The sequence below is a fragment of the Hemitrygon akajei genome, chromosome 26 (genome assembly GCF_048418815.1).
Source record: "Hemitrygon akajei chromosome 26, sHemAka1.3, whole genome shotgun sequence".
NCBI classification, from domain to species: Eukaryota; Metazoa; Chordata; class Chondrichthyes; order Myliobatiformes; family Dasyatidae; genus Hemitrygon; species Hemitrygon akajei.
In genome coordinates, this window is record NC_133149.1 from 46,022,166 (window position 1) to 46,043,076 (window position 20,911).

At 43.2% G+C, this 20,911-nt stretch overlaps 1 protein-coding gene across 6 annotated transcripts in view; it reads left to right on the forward strand.

Moving 5' to 3' along the window:
* sidt2 (SID1 transmembrane family, member 2) overlaps positions 1–20,911 on the forward strand; it is a 109,572-nt gene that overhangs the window by 13,887 nt on the left and 74,774 nt on the right. For 3 of the 6 annotated variants that reach the window (XM_073030112.1, XM_073030111.1, XM_073030110.1), the window contains exons 2-6: positions 1,669–1,790; positions 12,827–12,991; positions 14,895–14,940; positions 18,890–18,991; positions 20,146–20,229. In XM_073030112.1, the coding sequence (XP_072886213.1) occupies positions 1,669–1,790; positions 12,827–12,991; positions 14,895–14,940; positions 18,890–18,991; positions 20,146–20,229 (519 nt within the window). Of the gene's footprint in view, positions 1–1,668; positions 1,791–10,997; positions 11,086–12,826; positions 12,992–14,894; positions 14,941–18,889; positions 18,992–20,145; positions 20,230–20,911 lie in introns of those variants that run through there. The other 3 variants (XM_073030114.1, XM_073030115.1, XM_073030113.1) reach the window with 3 other exon arrangements.

Sequence of the window (20,911 nt, forward strand, 5' to 3'; positions counted from 1 at the left end):
TTGTTTATTGAAAAGTTTATTCAATCATCATTTGATATGTTTCTCAGCCATTTGAAAAGTTACGTATTTGCAATTCCATTTGACTAAAGAAAAGATACTACTTATTTGCATTTTAACTTTGTACATTAACATGTCAAACTGGAAATGTGGGTTGGGATTATTTAAACCAAGCACTTTAATATATTGAACAATGAAGAGAATTTAACAATACACAAACGTTGCGTTGCTGGACTTGTATTCCAGTCTATTGATTTTGTGACACGAATCAAAGTCAAGTTTATTGTCATATGCACAAGGACTGCAAATTGGCTGGTACTCCTTCCCCTCCCCCTACCTTCTTCTAGCATCTTCCCCCTTCCTTTCCAGTCCTGAGAAAGGATCTTGGCCTAAAATATCAACTATTGATTCCTCTCCATAGATGCTGCCTGACCTGCTGAGCTCCTCCAGCATTTTGTGTGTGTGATTCTGCATTTCCATTATCTCTTGTAATACATGTAAGCACATTCATAGTCCTGCTGCCCAGGGAGAGTTCATGGGATTCAGGATCACGGGTGAAAATCAGAAACCTACAGATACTGGATATCTGAAAGTGCTCAGCAGGTCAAGTAGTGTCTACAGGCGCTTGGTCTCTCGTACATTTTTATTATGGCAACAGAGAGATTTAATTGTTTTTTCAGCAGGGTGTGGAAGACGCTCATTCCAAAGGTTTATTTATTTTTTCTGCAGAAGTGGCCTTTCCAAAAGTTTGAGGCTAGGATTTCTATCATTGAATTTGGATTTCTGCTTAAAATCATTTTAATCTTGACCTACAAACTTCAAGGGTCACTTTAATGGAGGATAACAGTAGTGTAGTGGTTAGGGTAATGCTGTTGCAGGACCAGTGACCCAGGTTCAATTCTGTACATTCTCCCTGTGACTGTGTGGGTTTCCTTTGGGTGTTCCTGTTTCCTCCCTTATTCCAAAGACGTGCAACTTAGGTTAATTAGTCACATGGGTGTGTGTAATTGGGCAGCACGGGCTCGTTGGGCTGCAAGAACCTGTTAGCATGTTGTATCTCTAAATAAAACTGCCACTTAATGTTTTTTTTGTTGTTTACACCATTCTCTGTGAACTCTAGAGACTGTTGTGCGTGAAAATCCCAGGAGATCAGCAGTTTCTGAGATACTCAAACCACCCCATCTGGCACCAACAATCATTCCATGGTCAAAGTCACTTAGATCACATTTCTTCCCCGTTGTGATGTTTGAACTAAACAACAACTGAACCTCTTGACCGTGTCTGCATGCTTTTCTGTATTGAGCTGCTGCCACATAATTTGCAAACTAGATACTTGCATTAACAAGAAGAAATACAGATATACCTAATGGAGTGGTAATTGAGTATATATATGTGTGCACAGGTGCAATTAAGAACTTGTAGTAGCATCACACATTACATCAGATCAGATGCACAACAATCAGAAGAGAAACATAAATTAATGGTGTAAATTATACAAGAAAGAACACAATTAGAACCAAAGTCCATTGTTGTATGTGGTAAAAGTGGGGCTTTCATTCAGAAAGATGGGAGCTGCTGTTCCAGCTGAATTGAATGTAAAACTAACGCTAGCCTCTGAAAGGATTAATTCTACCGTCTGTCTGAATTAACAGTGTTTTGTCCTTTCTGCAGACGGAGGGAGTGCGTGTCCACGTAAATGTTCTCTCCGAGCAAGCCAAAAATCCGGTTCTCTTTGTGATCCGACAGCAGAAAGCGGTGGTCTCCTTCCAGGCACCACTGATGCTCAGGGGTCTGTGAGTATCGCTGGAGTTCCTCATTTCAGTGGCCGTGCCGCACCTCTTTTCCCGGTGTCTCCCGCATTGGTTTAGTATGGACACACTAGCCTTCCAGTGACGGCAGGAAATAAGACACAGGAGTCTGCGAATGGTGAAATCTAGAGCAAAACAGAACAAATTGCTGGAGGAACTCTGATCAAAGTTCAAGCAGCGTCTGTGGATTAAGGCCCTGACGCAGAATTGCGTCCTGGAACATCAAAAATCTGACTGCCTCTACAGATGCTGCTTGATGTATTGTCATCCTCCAGCAGTTTTTTTTTAAAGAAAGCAACACGTCACGCAGCAACTACGACGGGGAATACACAATTGTTGTTTCGGGCCTGCTGAGTTCTTTCAGCATTTTGTGAGTGTGAATCTGGATTTTCTGCACCTGCTGAATCTCCCATGTTTATGATATGCATTTAAATAGTTTCTTTTACAGCCTCAGGATGTTCTGGCCTTATTGAGTACGGGGGTTGGAACTTTATGTTGTGTATGAGACATTTGTGAGGCTTAGAGTATAGTCTATAGTTTTGATCATCTTGTTATAGGAAAGACATCATTAAGTTACAAAGAGTGCAAAGAAGGTTTGCCAGAATGTTGCCGGGACTTGAAACTCCAAGTTAAAGGTAGAGGTTGGGAAGGCTGTGTCCTGATGAAAGGTTTCGGCCCGAAACATCAACTGTTTATTCCCCTCTATAGATGCTGCCTGACCTGTGAGTTTATCCAGCATCTTATGTGTGTCACTTGGGAAGGCTCGGATTTTATTCCTTGAAGTGTGGGAGACTGAGGGGTACCCTTATAGATGTGTATAAAAAAACATGAGGGCACAGATTTAGTGAAAGCACACAGTCTTTTTCCCAGGGTAAGAAAATCAAAAATAGAGGGCATGGGTCTGGGGATGAGAGTGGGGAGATTGGCGCAACATTCATACAGCTTGAGACATTCTGCAGTTCAGAGTTCAATGTCAGCGCTGTCTGTAAGGAGTTTGTATATTCTCCCCGTAACCGCCTGAGTTTCCACCCACAGTCCAAAGGACATGTGGGTTAGTAGGTTAATTGGTCACTGTAAATTGTTCAGTGATTAGACTAGGGTTAAATCGGTGGGTTGCTGTGTAGTGTGGGCTTCTTGGGCTGGAAGAGCCAGTTCCACACTGTATTTCTAAATAAATAAAAACAACAGGGACCTAGGGGGTGATAACTTCATATAGAAGAATGATTTGCCAGAGAACGTGGCCAAGGCAGGTACAAGAGCATTTAAGGTATTTGGACAGGTACGTGGATAAGAACAATATCGAGGGATATGAGCTGAACGTGGACAAATACAACTATCTTAGTTGGGTAACAAGATTGGGCTGAAGGACCTGTATTTGTTTGAAACCACTCCCTGGCCAGTGAAACACCTTTCGAAGTGTGATCAAGGAAAGAGGACAAAGCACTGCTGAAAATCTGAATTTAATTCATGAAATGAATTTGTGAAAGGTCAGATTGTCATGAGCAGAAGTGAAAGTTTCGAACTGGTCAACAGAAGAAGTGTTGCCTCTTTGCATGTAATGGACGCCTGGGCACTTCTTTGCAATATGGAAGGTATGCTAAACAGATACTAGTATTGGGTGAGCAGCGCGGTGGTGTAGTGGTTAGCACAATGCTCTGCACCGCGTTGGCCGTCTGTGGCAGTGAATTTCACAGGTTCAGCACCCTCTGGCTAAAGAAATTCCTCTTCATCTCTGTTCTAAAGGGACATCCTCTCCATATCCATTCAATCTAGTCCTTTCAATATTTGAAATGTTTCAGTGAGATTCCTCGCTCATTCTTCTAAACTCCAGTGGGTACAGGCCCAGTCATCAAACGATCCTCATATGTTAACCCTTTCATTCCTGGAATCATCCTTGTGAACCTCCTCTGGACCCTCTCCAATGCCAGCACATCTTTTCTTAGATAAAGGCCCAAAACTGCTCAAAATGCTCGCAAGTGCAGTCTGACCAATGCCTTGTAAAGCCTCAGCATTAAAGTTCATAGCAAGTCTTTTATCAAAGTATGTCATCATATACAACCCTGAGATTAATTTTCTTGAGGGCATGCTCAATAAATCTACAGAATAATAACTGTAATAACCGAATCAGTGAAAGGCCACACTAACTTGGGCATTCAACCAGAATGCAGAAGACAACAATCTCTGCAAATACATAAAGAAAGAAATAATAATAAATAAGCAATAAGTATCAAGAACTTGAGATGAAGAGTCCTTGAAAGTGAGTCCACAGGTTGTGGGAACAGTTCAGTGATGGGGCAAGTGAAGTTATCCCCTCTGGTTCAAGAACCTGGAGGTATGAGTCCTGAGGCTCCTGTACCTTTTTCCTGACGGCATCAGTGAGAAGAGAGCATGTCCTGGGTGGTGAGGGTCCCCAATGATGGATGCTGCTCTCCTGAGACAGCATTTCATGTAGATGTGCTCAGTGGTTGGGAGGGCTTCACCTGTGATGGACTGGGCTGTATCCAATAATTTTTGTAGGATTTTCTGTTCAAGGGCATTGGTGTTTCCATACCAGGCTGTGATGCAGCCAGCCAATATACTCCTGGACCCAGGACAGATCCTCAGAAATGAGGAATTTAAAGTTGCTACCCCTCTGCCCCTCTGATCGCCTGATGAGGAGTTATGCACCTCTGGTTTCCTTCTCCTGAAGTCAGTAATCAGCTCTTTGGTCTCACTGACACTGAGTAAAAGGTTGTTATGACACCACTCAGCCAGATTTTCAGTCTCCCTCCTGTATGCTGATTCCTCACCACCTTTGATTATGATTCAGCAAACTTAAACACGGCATTGGAGGTGAGCTTAGCCACAGTCATAAGTGTAAAACGAGTAGAGCAGGGGACTAAGCACACAGCCATGTGGTGCACCTGTGATGATGGAGTAGTTGCTGTAGGATTGAAATTGGCCATCACAGATCAAGAGAGAAATAATGGATACTGAGCTGCAGGGACTTGCTTTCCCTGGATTCTCTGCTGCAGTTTGTGTGTGTGTGTGGACCCTGAGAATTGAAAGTTGTGTTAAATTTCATGCTGTGATTTTTTTTTGAAAACTGGCTAACAGCCCAGGCGTGTAGAGATGCCTTCCTGCTGCGTCTTTGATTGTTACTCGTTTTCCTGTATGTGTGTGACACAAGGCAAGGCAATCTGATATCATCCATCTTGAACTGCCTTTGAGAAGGCGATGCTGGTCACTGACTAGGTTTTATAGTGAAGGTCCCCTCATAGTGCAGTGAATTTCAACACTTTGACACAAAGAGGTGAAGGACAGCTGTGATGGGGTATGATTTGTTGACATCGGGGAGGAGCTGGTGTTATTATATACCTGCTGCTCAAATCCACTGAAGTAGTTTGTGTTTAAGAGTTTCTACCAGACATTTAAACAAGAAACTTCTGAAAATGAAGTAATCTGTAGTGTCCACTTTAAAGGTGTAGAGTATATTTAAGCCAGATACATAGCACTGGAAGAACCCAGCTTCTAAAGATAAAGTTTAAGATTAGCTTTCTTTGTCACATGTACATCAAAATATACGGTGCAATGTGTTGGTTTGAATCAACGACCAACACAGTCCAATGATTGTGCAGGTGGAGACCCACAAGTGTCGCCACACTTCCAGTGTCAACTTGGCCACACTTCCCACGACAGATAGTGGGGCAAAATGGACAGAAAAACATTTTGGTTTGAAACCCTTCATCTTGCCCACAGGAAACAAATATCAGAACTTTGTGACTTAACCAAACATTTCCATTTCTAATGTGTCCCAGCACATAAAGCTTTCTGCTGGTCATTATCTATATATATGAATCTATATTAACTTTCCTACAAAATAAGGACTTGTTCATTAAAAATTAAGGTGTGGTGAAATTTCTTTATTGGGGTGAATCTCTGGAATTCTCTGTCCTCGAGTGGTAGAGTCACATCATTAGAGACCTTTCAGGAAGAGTTAATAAATATTAGGGTGCCACAGTAGCGTAATGGATAACGCAGTGCTATTACAGTTCATGGTATCAGAGTTCAGAGTTCAATTCCGATGCTGTTTGTACATTCCTTCCCGTGACTGCATGGGCCTCCTCCAGGTGCTCCAGTTTCTTTCCACAATCCAAAGATGTACCGGTTAATTGGTCATTGTGAATTAGGCTGGTGTTAAATCAGTGGGCTGCTGGATGGTATGGCTCATTGGGTCAGAAGAGTTTGTTCTGTGCTACATCTCTAAATAAAATAAAATATTTGAAAGATTTAGGCGATTTAGGGTTATGGGTAACTAGCTCAATTAACCTCTGGAATGTGGGAGGAAGCCAGAGCACCCAAAGGAAACCCGCATAGCCACGGAAAAGCCTACAAACTCCTTACAGCAGAGGGAATTGAACCTGCATCACTGGCACTCTGATAGTGCTACTGTTACCATGCACCCTAATTATTAAATAAGGTTAACTGGCTTCTGGTGTGCAGATGGAAGCTGATTTAAAATTTGGGGAGAGTACTGTCAGATGAGTGTGGGATTACTGTAAATGTGTGCATGATGGTTGTCATGAGCTTGATGGGCCGAAGGGCCTGTGTCTGTCCTGTCTGATGCTCATACTCTAGAACCAAATGCCCGAGATATCCTCACATTAATCCAACGCTGAAAACCGGAGTGGACCTTTTCCCCATTGAATTCCACACAACACTTAACTATACAGAACTACATGCTCCCAAGGTAAAGAGATCAGCTAACTTACTTACTGCCTGTTAAACCACTGGCGTTTTGGGCAACAAGGAAGGTCCTTCATCTCTCTTTTCTTGGCCACTAAGATGTAGAAGGAATCTTCATTGCTGTATCCGTAACTATTTTGTTTGACCAGCTGGGGTTGTTCACCCTGAACTGAACCCCCGAACCCGGAGGACCGGTGGACCGCTCTTAGTCTGGCCTCTACCCTTCGACCTATTTGGCATGGGTGACCCTACCAAGAGCCAAAGCATAAAGCCAACACAGCTCTCTGGGTCATCGAGGCACGCAAGCCTCTGAACCCTACAACAAGGTTGTGGCCCTCTTGGAGAGGGTAAAGCGATTAAAGGTCAGCTTTGTTCGTCATCTGTACATCGAAGCATATAGTGAAATGCATGGCTTGCGTCAATCCGATCAACGAGGATCGTACTGGTCAGCTCGGAGGTGCGGACGTGCTTCCAGCACCAACGTAGCATGCCCACGACTCAGCAACCCTAACCCGTATGTCTTTGGAATGTGGGAGAAACCAGAACAGCTGGAGTAAATCCGCGTAGTCGTGGGGAGAACGTAAAAACTCCTTACAGAGAGTGCTGGGAGTCGAGCCCCGATCTTAACACTGGCATTGTAAAGTGTTGAGCTAACCTCTATGCTACTGTCCCATCCTAGGCAGTTCACCGGTGTCTAATTAAACAACAGTGGACAGGGAGATGTTGGAACAGATGAGCAGAAGCTTGGTCAACAAGACCTCTTTTGATTGATGCACTGACGCTGGCAGAATATTTGCACTGACCATGCCCAGCTTCCCTGCTGACATGGAGGTGAGGTGAGATTAGTGTATGCCTGGCCCAGCAAAGTGCTACAGGCCCTTCCACAGTACCCAGCAACCCCAAGCCCAGCCAGTGGACAATTTACAGCGACCAATCAACCTACATGGTACGTCGTTGGACTGTGGGAGGAAACCGGAGCACCGGAGGCAAAACGCGCACAGTCCGTGGGGAAGACTCACAGACTCCTCACTGGGGATGATGGGATTGAACTCTGAACTCCGACACCCCGAGCTATAATAGTGTCGCACTACGGCACCCTCTTGCACGGAACAATCTGGTGAAATGGAAAGACAGGAGAAATTGGTGTCAGTCAAAAACAAGATCAACGTTGTCACCATGAGTGAGACTTGGTTGCAGGAGGGGCAGGACTGGCAGCTCAACACCCCAGGGTTCCATTGTTTTAGACATGACAGAGTGGGAGGGATTAAAGGAGGAGGGAATGGCCTTTCTAGTCACGGCAGTGCTCAGTCAGGACAGACTGGAGAACTCAACTAGTGAGGTGTTACGGGAGGAACTGAGACATAGGAAAGGTATGACCACGTTAATGGGGCTGTATTACAGACCACCCAACAGTCTGAGGGATTTAGAGGAACAAGTTTGTAAAGAGATTGCAGACTGTTGCAAGGAACATAAGGTTGTTATAGTAGGTGATTCTAACTTTCCACATATTGACGGGGAATCCCATACTGTAAAAGGACGAGATGGGATAGAGTTTGTCAAATGTGTTCAGGAAAGTTTCCTTCATCGGTACTTGGAAATCCCAAGGAGAGAGTGTGTGATACTGGACCTGCTATTAGGGAATGAGACAAGGCAGGTGATGTGCATCTTGTGACCACAATGACATTAGTTTCAAAGTAAATATGCAAGAAAGATAGGTTTGGTCTGTGGGTTGAGATTCTAAATGGGAGAAAGGCCAGTTTTGATGGTATCAGAAATGATCAAACAAGTGTGGATTGGGACAGGCTGCCTAATGGCAAAGGTGTAGTTGGTAAGTGGGAGGCCTTCAAAAGTGAGATTTTGAGAGTACAAAGCTTGTATGTGCCTGTTGGAATAAAAGGTAAAGATAACAGGCTTAGGAAACCTTGGTTTACAAGAGATATTGAGGGCCTGGTTAAAAACAAAAGGAGATGCATAGCAGGTATAGGCAGGTAGGAACAAATGAGGTACTTGTGGAGTATAAGAAATGTAAGAGAACTCTTAAGACAGGAGGGCAAAAAGAAGACACAAATTTGCCCTAGCAGACAAGGTGAAGGAGAATCCTAAAGGATTCTACAGATATGTTAAGAGCAAAGGGATTGCAAGGGGCAAAATTGGTCCTCTGGAAGATCAGAATTGGAATCTATGTGTGGAGCCAAAACAGATGGGGAAGACCTTAAATGAATTTTTTGCATCTGTATTTTCTCGGGAGATGGCCACAGAGTCTATACTAGTGAGGCAAAGTGGCATTAACTTCAAGGACCCTGTATAAATTACAGAGGAGGAGGGATCTCATTGAAACTTTTTGAATGTTGAAAGGCCTAGACAGAGTAGATGTGGAGAGGATGTTTCCCATGGTGGGAGAGTCTAGGACAAGAGCGCACAGCCTCAGGACAGAGGGGGCATCTATTTAAAAAAGAGATGTGGAGAAATTGGTTTCGCCAGAGGGTGTTGAAATTGTGTAATTTGTTACCACAGACAGCTGTGGCAGTCAGGTCGTTGGGTGTATTTAAGGCAGAGATTTATAGGTTCTTGATTGGTCATGGCATCAAAGGTTACGGGGAGAAGACCGGGGAGTGCGGCTGAGGAGGGGGGGAAAAGGATCAGCCATGATTGAATGGTGAAACAGTCGCGATTGGCCAAATGGCCTAAATCTGTTCCTATGCCTTATGGTATCACACGGACAGTTGGCACGTAACATCCATGGTTGACCCTGGCCAGTGGAGGGCCTCAGTTAATCCTGCTCTACTTTTGATCTATGGTAGTTCAGTGTACTCTTCATAATAGACCAGTTAGTCTGCCCTCAGTGGTTGGGAAGATGTTGGAGCCGATTATCAAGGATGTGGTTTCAGGGTACTTGAAGGCACATGAAAAAATAGACCAAAGTCAGCATGGTTTTCTCAAGGGAAAGTCTTGCCTGACAAATTTGTTGGAATTTTTTGAAGCGATAACAAACAGGATAGACAAAGGAGAATTGCTTGATGTTGTGTGTTTGGATTTTCAGAAGGCCTTTTTCAAATTTTTTTTTGTAACAAAATTATTACAATTCAAATTACAATTTAATTAATGTATGTGTTTTATTATGAATATAGGATACTGCGATTGCAAGTGTGATTTAAATATATATTCGGTACTATTCTATCTTTTTTGATTCATAATATATATCCTCATGCACTCTGTATTCTTCTATGTGAAAATTAATAAAAATATTGAAAAAAGGATTTTCAGAAGGCCTTTGACAAGTGCCACAAAAGACTGATTAACAAGCTTACAAGCCCATGGTATTACAGGAAAAATTCTGGCATGGATAAAGCAGTGGCTGATTGGCAGGAGGCAAAGAGTGGGAATAAAGGGGGCCTCTTCTGGTTGGCTGCCGGTGACTAGTGGTGTTCCACAGGGGTCAGTGTTGGGACTGATTTCTTTTATATTATATGTCAATGATTTGGATGATGGAATTGATAGCTTGGTTGCAAAGTTTGCAGATGATACATAGATATGTGGAGGAGCAGTTAGTTTTGAGGAAGAAGAATGACCACAGAAGGACTTAGACAGATTAGGAGATTGGGTAAAGAAGTGGCAGATGGAATACAGTGTTGGGAAGTGTACGGTCATGCACTTTGGTAGAAGAAATGAAAGGGTTGACTATTTTCTAAATGGAGAGAAAATGCAAAAATCTGAGGAAGGAATGTGCTGAAATTGGAGAGGGTTCAAAGGAAGTTTTTGAAAATGATTCCAGGATTGAATGGCTTATCATATGAAGAGCATTGATGGCTCTGGGCCTGTATTCACTGGAATTCAGAAGAATGAGGGGTGACCTCATTGAAACCTTTCGAATGGTGAAAGGCCTTCATAGAATGAATGTGGAGTGCATGTTTCCTGTGGTGGGAGAGTCTAAGGCCAGAGGACACAGGATTCAGAATAGAGGGGTGTCCTTTTAGAATGGAGATGAGAAGGAATTTCTTTAGCCAGAGAGTAGTGAATCTGTGGAATTCTTTGCCACAGGAAGCTGTGGAGGCCAGGTCTGTTTGTATATTTAAGGCAGATTCTTGACTTGTCAGGGCATGAAGGGATATAAGGGAAAGACGGGAGATTGGGGCTGAAAGGAAAGTTGGGTCAACCATGCTGAAATAGCAGTGCAGACTTGATGGGCCAAATGGCCTAATGCTGCTCCTGTATCTTACAGTCTTATAATATCCTGAGGCACTGAGACCTTTCCAAAAAGCAGAGGAGAGATTTGTGTTGGAGATGATCGACTTAGAAAAGTGGCAAAGCAGGAAACAGAGAGGGTTGAGACCTTTAAAGGAAGAGGAAATGACATCATTTCCTCTTCAGGAAAGTTGAGAATGGGAAAATTGTTCCACAGTTCCAATGGTTAAGAAGCAAAATTTGAACAAAGAGCCAGATTTGGATCTCTGATGATGGTGGGTTGTGATAGATAAGGTTCAGATGTTTGCATCAAGTTGTGGCAAGGGTTCTTAACGAGGCATCGCCTTTTGAAGGTGTCCTCAATGGTGGTGAGGTGAGTGCCAATGACTCAGGGTTTCTTTTCCTGAGATACTTCGTAACTCACTGGTTATTTTCAACATTCTTTTACTTCAGTTTTCCAACAGCTGTTCGTGTTCTGTCAGGAGTACAATTGCAAGTCGCTAACCTTTGCAGTGAAGCTCTGTAAGGAATTATTCTGACCAGTGTACTCATTAACCTCATAAATAGCCCCAGATTATAGACAAAAGCTGCTTCAATAGTCCACTTAGCAAATATGCAGCTGTTCAGAGTCCAGTTCCTGCCTCCAAACCAGAGAGAGAGAATTACAAAAGAAAAATAAATCATCTGGTGCCGATCCAAGTTTCTGAGAAACCTCACTCTCTGTCTCGTTATCAGGCCAAGTGCATATTCCTCTGTTAGCTTCCTCGCTCCTGTTTACCTGGCTGCAATTGTCACATCAGACTAGTTGGGCTGAAGGGCCTGCTTCTGTGCTGTAGTGGTTTATGACTGATTTGGGAGGGGTATAGAGGACTACGGTCCTGGTGTGGGTCGATGGGACTTTCAGCATGGACTAGATGGGCTGAAGGGCCTGTTTCTGTGTTGTACCACAATACAGTGAAATCTTTGTTTTGCCTGCCATCTATACAAATCGTTCAAAGCATCTGTGCATTAAGAGGAAAGCAATAACAGAATGTAGAATATAATGTTATGGTTACAGGGAGTGCAGTAAAGGTAGTCAAATAAGGTGCAAGGGCCATGACGAGGCGGATTGACAGATCAAGAGTTATCTTTATTGTACAAGAGGTCTATTGAAAAATTGGAAGCTGTCGTTGAGCTTGGTGTTATGTTTTCAAGCTTTTGTACCTTCTGCCCAATGGGAGTGAAGAAATAAGGGCCAGGGTGGAGTGTCTTTGATTACATTGGCTACTTTCCCGAGGCAGCAGGAAGCGTAGACCGAGTCAACGAAGGAATAGCTGGTTTTCATGAATGTCTAGCCATGTCCACAACTCTCCACAATCTCTTGCGGTCTTGGGCAGAGCAGTTATCATAATTCCTTTGTAGAGAACTTTCTCCAGAATTCCTAATTGGATCTAGTACCAGTTTTATCTCTGCCAAGCTGTCTCTTAGTCAAGAGGAATGTACTCCAGCCTCCTCTAGAATTGGCACTAGATCATTAGATTTAAAAAGGGAGATGTGGGGACAGAGTGTTTAACATTAGCCTGTTTGCTTTCCCCTGATTATGGTCTGTTAATGATGATATTCACAAGATTGAGGAGCTTGCTGGCATTCATTGCATGAGCAAACACCTGAAGGGAGGGTGGGAGCTTCTCTCAATGTGTTTAGGAAAGAGCAAGTGATGTGTAGATTATTATTTTCTAATTGGATGATTCTCTCTCCAATATTTCTGCTGCAGTACCTGCACTGTTCGCTCCGGCTGTTAATGCTTTATTAGAGATTAGCTGTACTTATCACGTGTACATCGAAATGTGTTGTTTGAGTCAAGGACCAGCACAGTTCGAGAATGTGCTGGGGCCAGTCCAAAAGGGTCACTACGCTTCCAGCGCCAACGTAGCATGCCCACAATTCAGTAACCCTAACCTGTACACTTTTTGAATGTGGGAGGAAACTGGAGCACCTGAGGAAACCCACAGTCACGGGGACAGCATGCAGTGGGAACTGAACCCAGGTTGCTGGTGCTGTAATCAAGTCACGCTAACTGATGCGTTGCCATGTACGATGGAAGCGTGATGTAATCTGACTGTACCTCTCCACAGGTATCAGAGGAAATACATCTATCAGGATGTGAGCCGCACACTTTGTCAGCCAGAAGTTAAAAGTGAATTGAAGATGCAGTATTTCTATGTGGATGTCTCAACACTGTCAGAAAAGAATGCCTCTGTCCAACTCTACGTGAAACGCATCCAGCACTTTGTACTAAGGTGGGTGATAATGATTCAGCATTATTGCCTAGGCCTCAAGGAAGGTTTAGAGCTCCTGTTATCTTACTGTGTTCTCCAGGGGCAATACTGCTTCACCAATTGTGGATAAATATAGTTTGCTTGGTTAAGTATTGTGGTTTTACCTTTGTTGTACGGAAAGAAAACATTTTGGGTCAATGACCCTGTCCTTGGACACAACCTGAGCCACTCTTTGTTTCAAGAACTTTGTCTAGTTTGGATTTCTAACATCTGTGCTTTTCTGATTTCCCATTTTACCTGCACTTGCACAGCTATTGTATATATGTGCTGAGAATTCCTCAGAAAGTTGCTATCTGTTTATTGTTAGAGTCCAGCAGCATAGAAACAGGCCACTTGGCCCACCCCATCCATACTAGCCCCATTCATGCCTTGAGGTTCATAAACAGAGTGCTTGTCTAGACGCATGGTGAATGTACCTTCTCAGCCAGCAACCGCTCTCTTGTACCTTGTCTATATCCTTCATTAACTTGTCTCTTGGAGCAGAGATGTAATTTGTGTGATTCTTTGTACTTTTGTGTGGAAGATGAGGTGAATTAGTCTGAATAGCTCCTCTCATTTGAATTTTTATTTATTTAAGGATACAGCATGGTAACAGGACCTTCTGACCTAATGATCTGCACTGCCAAATTAGACCCATGTGATTTACTTTGAAATGTGGGAGGAAACCAGAGCACCCTGAGGAAATCAATGTGGTCATGGGGAGAATGTATATACCTCTTACATATAGCAACAGAATTGAACTGGCGCTGTAGTAGCAAAATGCTAACCACTATGCTACCTCCTAATTCAAAGTTCTAAATAAATTTATGTTCAAAGTATATATGTGTCACCATATGCAACTGTGAGATTCATTTTCTTGTGGGCATTCTCAACAATCTATAGAATAGTAACTATAACAGAATCAATGAATGACTGCCAAACTAGTGCTTTCAACCAGAGTGCAGAAGGCAACAAGCTGTGCAAATGCAAAAAGAAGAAACGAAAATATAAATAAATAAGCAATAAATATAGAGAACATGATAAAGAGCCTTGAAAGTGAGTCAGTAGATTGTGGAAACATGATGGGGCAAGTGAAGTTGAGTGAGTTATCCCCTCTGGTTCAAGAGCCTGATGGTTGAGGGTCTGAACCTGGTGGTGCGAGTCCTGAGGCACCTGTACCTCCTTCCTGATGGCAGCAGCAAGAAGAGAGCACGGCCTGGGTGGTGGGGAGGTCCCTGATGATGGATGCTGCTTTCCTGTGACAGTGTTTCATGTAGATGTGCTCAATGGTGGGAGAGGCTTTGCCCATAATTCAACTTGTACATACATTGAAGATCTCTATCTAGTTAGCCACTCATGGAATCATCAATAAACAATAATATTTTAACCAGCAAAGGTGCTGACAGCCTCCACTATTTGATTTGTTTCACACCCTGCATTTGGTACATTTACTGATTGCCCTGTGTTCCCAATTCACTGCATACCTTCTACATGGCCACAGAGTGAATAAATGAACTATTAAATTTCATAGAACAGCCAGAGATTGTGAAGTTCTAATTGTACATTAATCACCTGTGGGCAGTATGGTAACAATTAACAGAGCTAGTGAGCAGGTTCAGTTCTGCTGCTGTCTGTAAGGAGTTTGCATCCCCATGATCACAGGGGTTTCCTCCGGGTGCTCTAGTTTCCACCCACATTCCAAAGTCATACACAGTAAGTTACAGTGTTGGCACCAGAAGCACACTGACACTTGCAGGCTGCCCCCAGTACATCCTTGGACTGTGTTGGTCATTGATGCATTTCACTGTATGTTTCAATATACATGTGACAAATAAAGCTAATCTTTAAAATCTTTAATCTTACATATTTTTTATTTATCAAACAGAACTGCAGAACCGTTCAGATTTAATGCAACGCCTTCTCAACCTCAGGTAAGGACAGACATTTAACATTTTAAGGAACTGCACTGAGAAGCTTTCAAAGAGAATTTCCCCTCTCTTCTCACCTTTGAGCATGTGATAGGTAGACATCTTCCTTGCCCACCGCGAACAAAGCCTCCAGAGTTTTGGTTGTATTGACATCTGCACAACAGAATGTCGGGTGACTATACCAGCACTCATGTTCAGCACTAATGACTCAGCTAGCGTTTCCCCTCAGGGGAAAGGGGCAAAATAAGGAACCAGGTGATGGTGTGTGGGAGTGAAATGGGGAGCTGAACTCCATTTCTTAATGTTGTCTGAGAAAAGCTCAGGAGGGTCACTGCCTCCTGTGAAGAATGGAATATTGTCCTTACAGGAAATGGGTTGGCAGGAAGTAGAACATGGAACAGAAAAAGGCCTTTCGGCCCACCACAATGCCGATCTAACTAACCCATCTGCTCACACATGCTCTGTATCCCCCCATTCCCTGCTGCTTCAGAGCCCTCCATTTTACTTTCATCCACTGTGAGTCTCTTAAATGACCGTAATGTATCTACCTCTACCACCAACCCTGGAAATGTGTTCCACGTACCCACCGCTCTCTGTGTTTTTAAAGAAAAAAAGTACCTCTGACACACCCGACCCACCTTCCTTCAGCCATCTTAAAATTATACCCCCTACAGTATATTTAGCCATTTCCATCCTGGGGAGAAAGGCGCTGCCTGTCCTCTCTATCAAGTCACCTTTCATCCTCCTTTGCTCTAATGGGTAAAACCTTGGTTTGCTCAACCTTTCCTTATAAGACATGCTCTCTAATCCAGGCAGCATCCTGGATTAAATCTCTGCACCTTCTCTAAAGCTTCCGATAATGAGGCGACCTAAACTGAACAGGGCACCAATTTGCGTAGAGGTTAGTGTGACACCATTGGAGTTCAGAGTTCAATTCTACTGTCCTCCCCGTAGAATGTGTGGGCTTCCTTTGAGTGCTCCAGTTTCTTCTCGCAATTCAAAGGCGTTCTGGTTAGTACGTTAATTGGTCATTGTAAATTGTCCTGTGATTGGCTGTGGGGTGGGGTGGGTTGCTAGGTGGCGTGGTTCAAAGGGCTGGAAGGGCCTGTTCCACGCTGTATCTCAATAAATAAAAGCCAGTAGACACAGAAATCTAGTTGTGCTCTAACCAGAGTTGCCTTGCAGCTCTTGAACTCAATCCCCTGACTAAGGAAGGCCACACACTATACATCTTCTTAACCATCCCATCAACCTGCGAGGAATGTGCTTGACTAAATACCCCTTAGACACCAGTATAGTGTTTGCTTCTACCATCACCACCACCCCTGCCATGTGTTCCAGGCATCTACCATTGTTTAAACAAAAATTTGCCTCATACATCTTCTTTAACACCCCCCCCCCCCCCCCAATCTCCTTATCTTAAACTCTTAAACCTTATTCCTTCTTGTATCCTGCATTTCCACCCTGGGAAGAAGACCTTCCAATTGTCAACTGGCTCACCTTTGCCATCAATGTGCAACCCCTCACCACCCCACACAGCCACCAATGGCCTGAGGGTCCTCAAATTCTTTGGTGAACAGAGACACCCAAATCCACTCCCTTCCACAATAGTCTGATTTGGCGTCCTCACATTGAAAGAGTCCTTCATTCCCACTTAGGCTACATCCACACTACACTGGATAAATCTGTAACCGAAGCTTTTTCTCTTCGTTTTTACCCTCTGTCCACACTAAAATGGCATTTTTGTCCCCCAAAACTGGGGATTTTCAGAAACGCTCTCCAGAGTGTGTAATTTTGAAAACGCCGCTTGGGCAGATCAGTGAGGACGGGGTAACCGGAGAAATCTAAAAATGCTGTCATGACATGCCGGAACAGATGGTGACGGCAGCGCGCCATTTCATTGTTTTCTTGAACGCAACCTAACAATTTCAGAACAGACGGCAATGAGACTGAAGCCAGAAGAGTTAGAAATGTACTCACCAAATACTTTGACCCATAACTTACTGAATAAATAAGTATACTCACTTTGCCCTGTTTTCTGTCCTTGCTCGTATGACGGTGGTTTACCTATTCACGCAAGTACTTCTCTGACAATAGATGTGTAACAGCCTAATGTAACATTGAATGGAAATACAAGATAATACTGATGCAGACATGTTTTATACATTTAACAAGGGGCTTTATTAATGCAACAGAGTTAGTCAGTTTTCCAATGTTCGTCATCAGCCAGGTCATACTGTCCGTGAACTCCTTGTAGGTTGCCTCCGTACGCTCCAGTATTTTTTTTTAGTTTTAAGTCCTCCTGCACTAGACCCAACAACTGTCCGTCGTTTAAGTCTTTCTAGCCTGTAACTGAACAAACACGCAGCAAGTCTTTCACGGTGGGATTTGACACCAAACATGTTGCTTGTTTTTGGTAGATGTGTCCTCCGCATGCGCAGTAGGAGGAGATTCACTGAAATATCTGTTTTAATGTGGACAGAGATATTTTCAAAAACGCTTAGTGTGGACGCCTTTCGTTTTTACGTGAAACCGGCGTTTTCAAAATTATCCAGTCTAGTGTGGACGTAGCCTTAATTGTTCCAGTCAAAGGTGAGAACTCACCAGGGCCGAGGTACACTTGCTTTTTGCTTGGCACAGCTGCCCTTAGCAATGGTGCTGCTTCATGACTCCTGTTCCCACTCCATTTTCACCTTCACTTGGTCATTTTCACTTCCCTTTCTGGCTTCCTGTGTACATTTAATCATGCATGCGTATGGTTAAATGACAATTAGCTTGAACTTGTTTCCTTTTTGCTACTGCAGGTTTTTAAAAATAGCTTTGCTTGAATGATTGTTATTTAGATTAGCATTGATTAACCATCCAGTTGATGGGGGGCTGCAATGCCAGCTTCGTCTACTGAAAGCACCAGTGTTTTGAAGCAACACACACAGAATGCTGGAGGAATTCAGCTGGCCAGATAGCATCTATGAAAAAGAGTAAACTGTTGACGTTTCAGGAAGGGTCTTGGCCCGAAACATCGACTGTACTCTTCCATAGTTGCTGCCTGGTCTGCTGAGTTCCTCCAGCATTTTGTGTGTGTTGCTGGAATGTTTTGAACCAGTTTAGGACATGTTGTTATGTCAACAGTGCTAAGGAAAACTGGCTAGTAAATTGGCAAATAGCCATGATAATGAATAGATTGCTGTTGATCTGCAACAAAAAACCTTCATCAAAGTTGAAAGTAAATTTATTATCAAAGTACATATATATATATCACCGTATACTACCATGATATTCATTTTCTTGCCGGTATTCACAGTAAGTAGAAAGAAACACAATAGAAACAAAGAAAAAACACACACAACAAAGACTGACAAACAACCAAAGTGCAAATACAAAAAAGAGAGAAAAAGTAATAAATATATTTAGAACACAAGTTGTAGAGTCCTTGAAAGTGAGTTCATGGGCTGTGGAATCAGTTCAATGTTGGGGTGAGTGAAGTTATCCCCTTGGTTCAGGAGCCTGATGGTTGTAGGATAATAAATGTTCCTGAACCTGGTGGTGTGGGATCTAACGCACCTGTACCTCCTTTCCAATGGCAGCAGTGAGGAGAGAATGTGGCAGGGGTCCTTGATGATGAATGCTGCTTTGCTGATCCTGTCCCTGAATGATCCTGTGTTTCCAAAGTTATCCTGAGTATATTTTCCACACTTACTCCAGAGCATTCTCTATTCTTTTCCAGTCCCGTGAGGAGTACAGCTTAAAAAATCAACTATTTATTCCCCTCCATAGACGCTGCCTGACCTACTGAGTCCCTCCAGTATTTTCTGTGCGTTGCTCAAGACTTCCAGCATCTGCAGAATCTCTTGCGTCTCACCCTCTATAATGTGTACTTGCTAATGTCTGCAAAGTGATGTACCTGAGGTTGGAAAGTCTCGGTAGTTTATGATGTCCTGTTGTCCCTCCTCAGTACTTCAGATACAAGTTCTCAGATGGAGAAGAGTCTGTAATAGTTAAAGTGAGCTCGGATTCTGCATTTCCTTGTTCTGTGGTCTCAATTCAGGATGTCCTGGTAAGTGAAGAACATCAGCTTGGGAGGACCATGTGAGCACTGTATGTTTGGCATGGAACTGTAGCAATTTAGACATTTTGTCAACAGTGCTGAGGAAATCTGACAAGTAAGTGAGTTAGTAGCCATGATAATTGTTCCTGGAGAGTTAACAGTCAAACATCAAGCAGAGAATAGATTGATGGTGATCTGAAACAAAAAACCCTTCATCAGCCTTGCTGTTTCAGTCCTTAAATGATCCTGCGCTCCCAAAGCTAGTTTGCCTCTGTTCCATTCCAATACCAATGAATGAGAGAGAAGGATAAACATTGTAGGTTTTGTGCAAGGAAATTGTTCAGAAACCTGATTTTACATTTTGCCGATCTCCCAGTTATTTGTGTGTGTCCAACCGTCTCCACACTTGGAGTGTTGAACCATTCCAAGGTGTGGTGAATTTTGTATGAAATCAGTCAGGAGAGAGCAGGATCCTGGATTGTTTGGATTCTCTGCATTATGTTAATGTATCATGTCACACCTTAAAGTGTAAGAGCAGAATTAGGCCATTTGGCCCATCAAATCTGCCCTCTGCCTTTCAATCCCCCTCAACCCCATTTTCCTGCCTTCTCCCTGTAACCTTTGACACTCTGACTATTCAAGAACCTATCAAACTCAACTTTAAATATACCCAATGACTTGACCTCCACAACCATCTGTGGCAATGAATTCTACACATTGACCACCTTCTGCTAAAGAAATTCCTCCTCATCTCTGTTCTAAACGAACATCCCTCTATTCTGAGGATGTGCCATCCTTTCTTAGATAAATGGCCCAACGGGTGTTGTCATTCAGCAAAGCTCAGTGTTGCCATGTTGTTGGTGGTGCCTTTAGCAGACATTTTGAACAGCAGGTAGTACTGCTGTCCCTCAGCTCCAGGGGCCTAGTCTCCTGTGAAGTTTGTATATTCTCCCTGTGGTTCTCCTCATATCTCAGAGACGTGTTGGTGAGTTAGCCAATCACTCTAAATTTCCCCTTGTAGATGGGGCAACACAGTAACATACTGTGCTGTACTGTTTTATGTTCATAGTTAATAAATAGTCAGGAGTTTTGGACCTTCATTTAAAAACTTGAACTGATCTGCAGTATGAGCTTGTTTACCATATTACTTGTATTTCTTCCAGTGCCCTGTCAATGATTTGGACAACAATGTTGCATTTAGTGGTACCTATCAAACTATGACAAAGAAAGCAGCCATTACTGTACAGGTAAGCAGCACTGCATGTGTGCAAACTGTGGTGCTGTGTCCATTGTGTACTGAGAACCAATGTGCCAGTGTCTGCATCACCGTGGCTCAGTTGGTAGAAGGTTGTGAAAAGAAACCTGGCATTTGTCTCTTGTGTTCCAGCTCTAAATCCTGAGGCACTATGCAGTATCAGGAGAGCCATCTGAGGAATGAGTTGTTGGACCATAAGATCATAAGACATAGGAGCAAAATTAGGCCATTTGGCCCAGCGTGTCAGCTCTGTATTTCCATCATTTATTATCCCTTTCAACCCCATTCTCCTACCTTCTCGCTGTAACCTTTGGCACCCTGACTAATCAAAAATCTATCAACCTCCACTTTAAATACACCCAATGACTTCACCTCCGCAGCTGCCTGTGGCAATGAATTCCACAGATTCACCACCCTCTGGCTAAAGGAATTCCTCCCCTCTTTATTCTAAAGGGATGTTCTATTCTGAGGCTGTGCCCTCTGGTCCTGGACTCCCCCACTATAGGAAACATCCTCTCCACATCCACTCTATCTAAGCCTTTCAATATTTGTAAGTTTTCAATGAGATCCCCCCCTCATTCTTCTAAACTCCAGTGGTACAGGCCCAACATCATCAAACACTCATTGTATGTTAACCCTTTCATTCCTGGGATCATTCTTGTGAACCTCCTCTG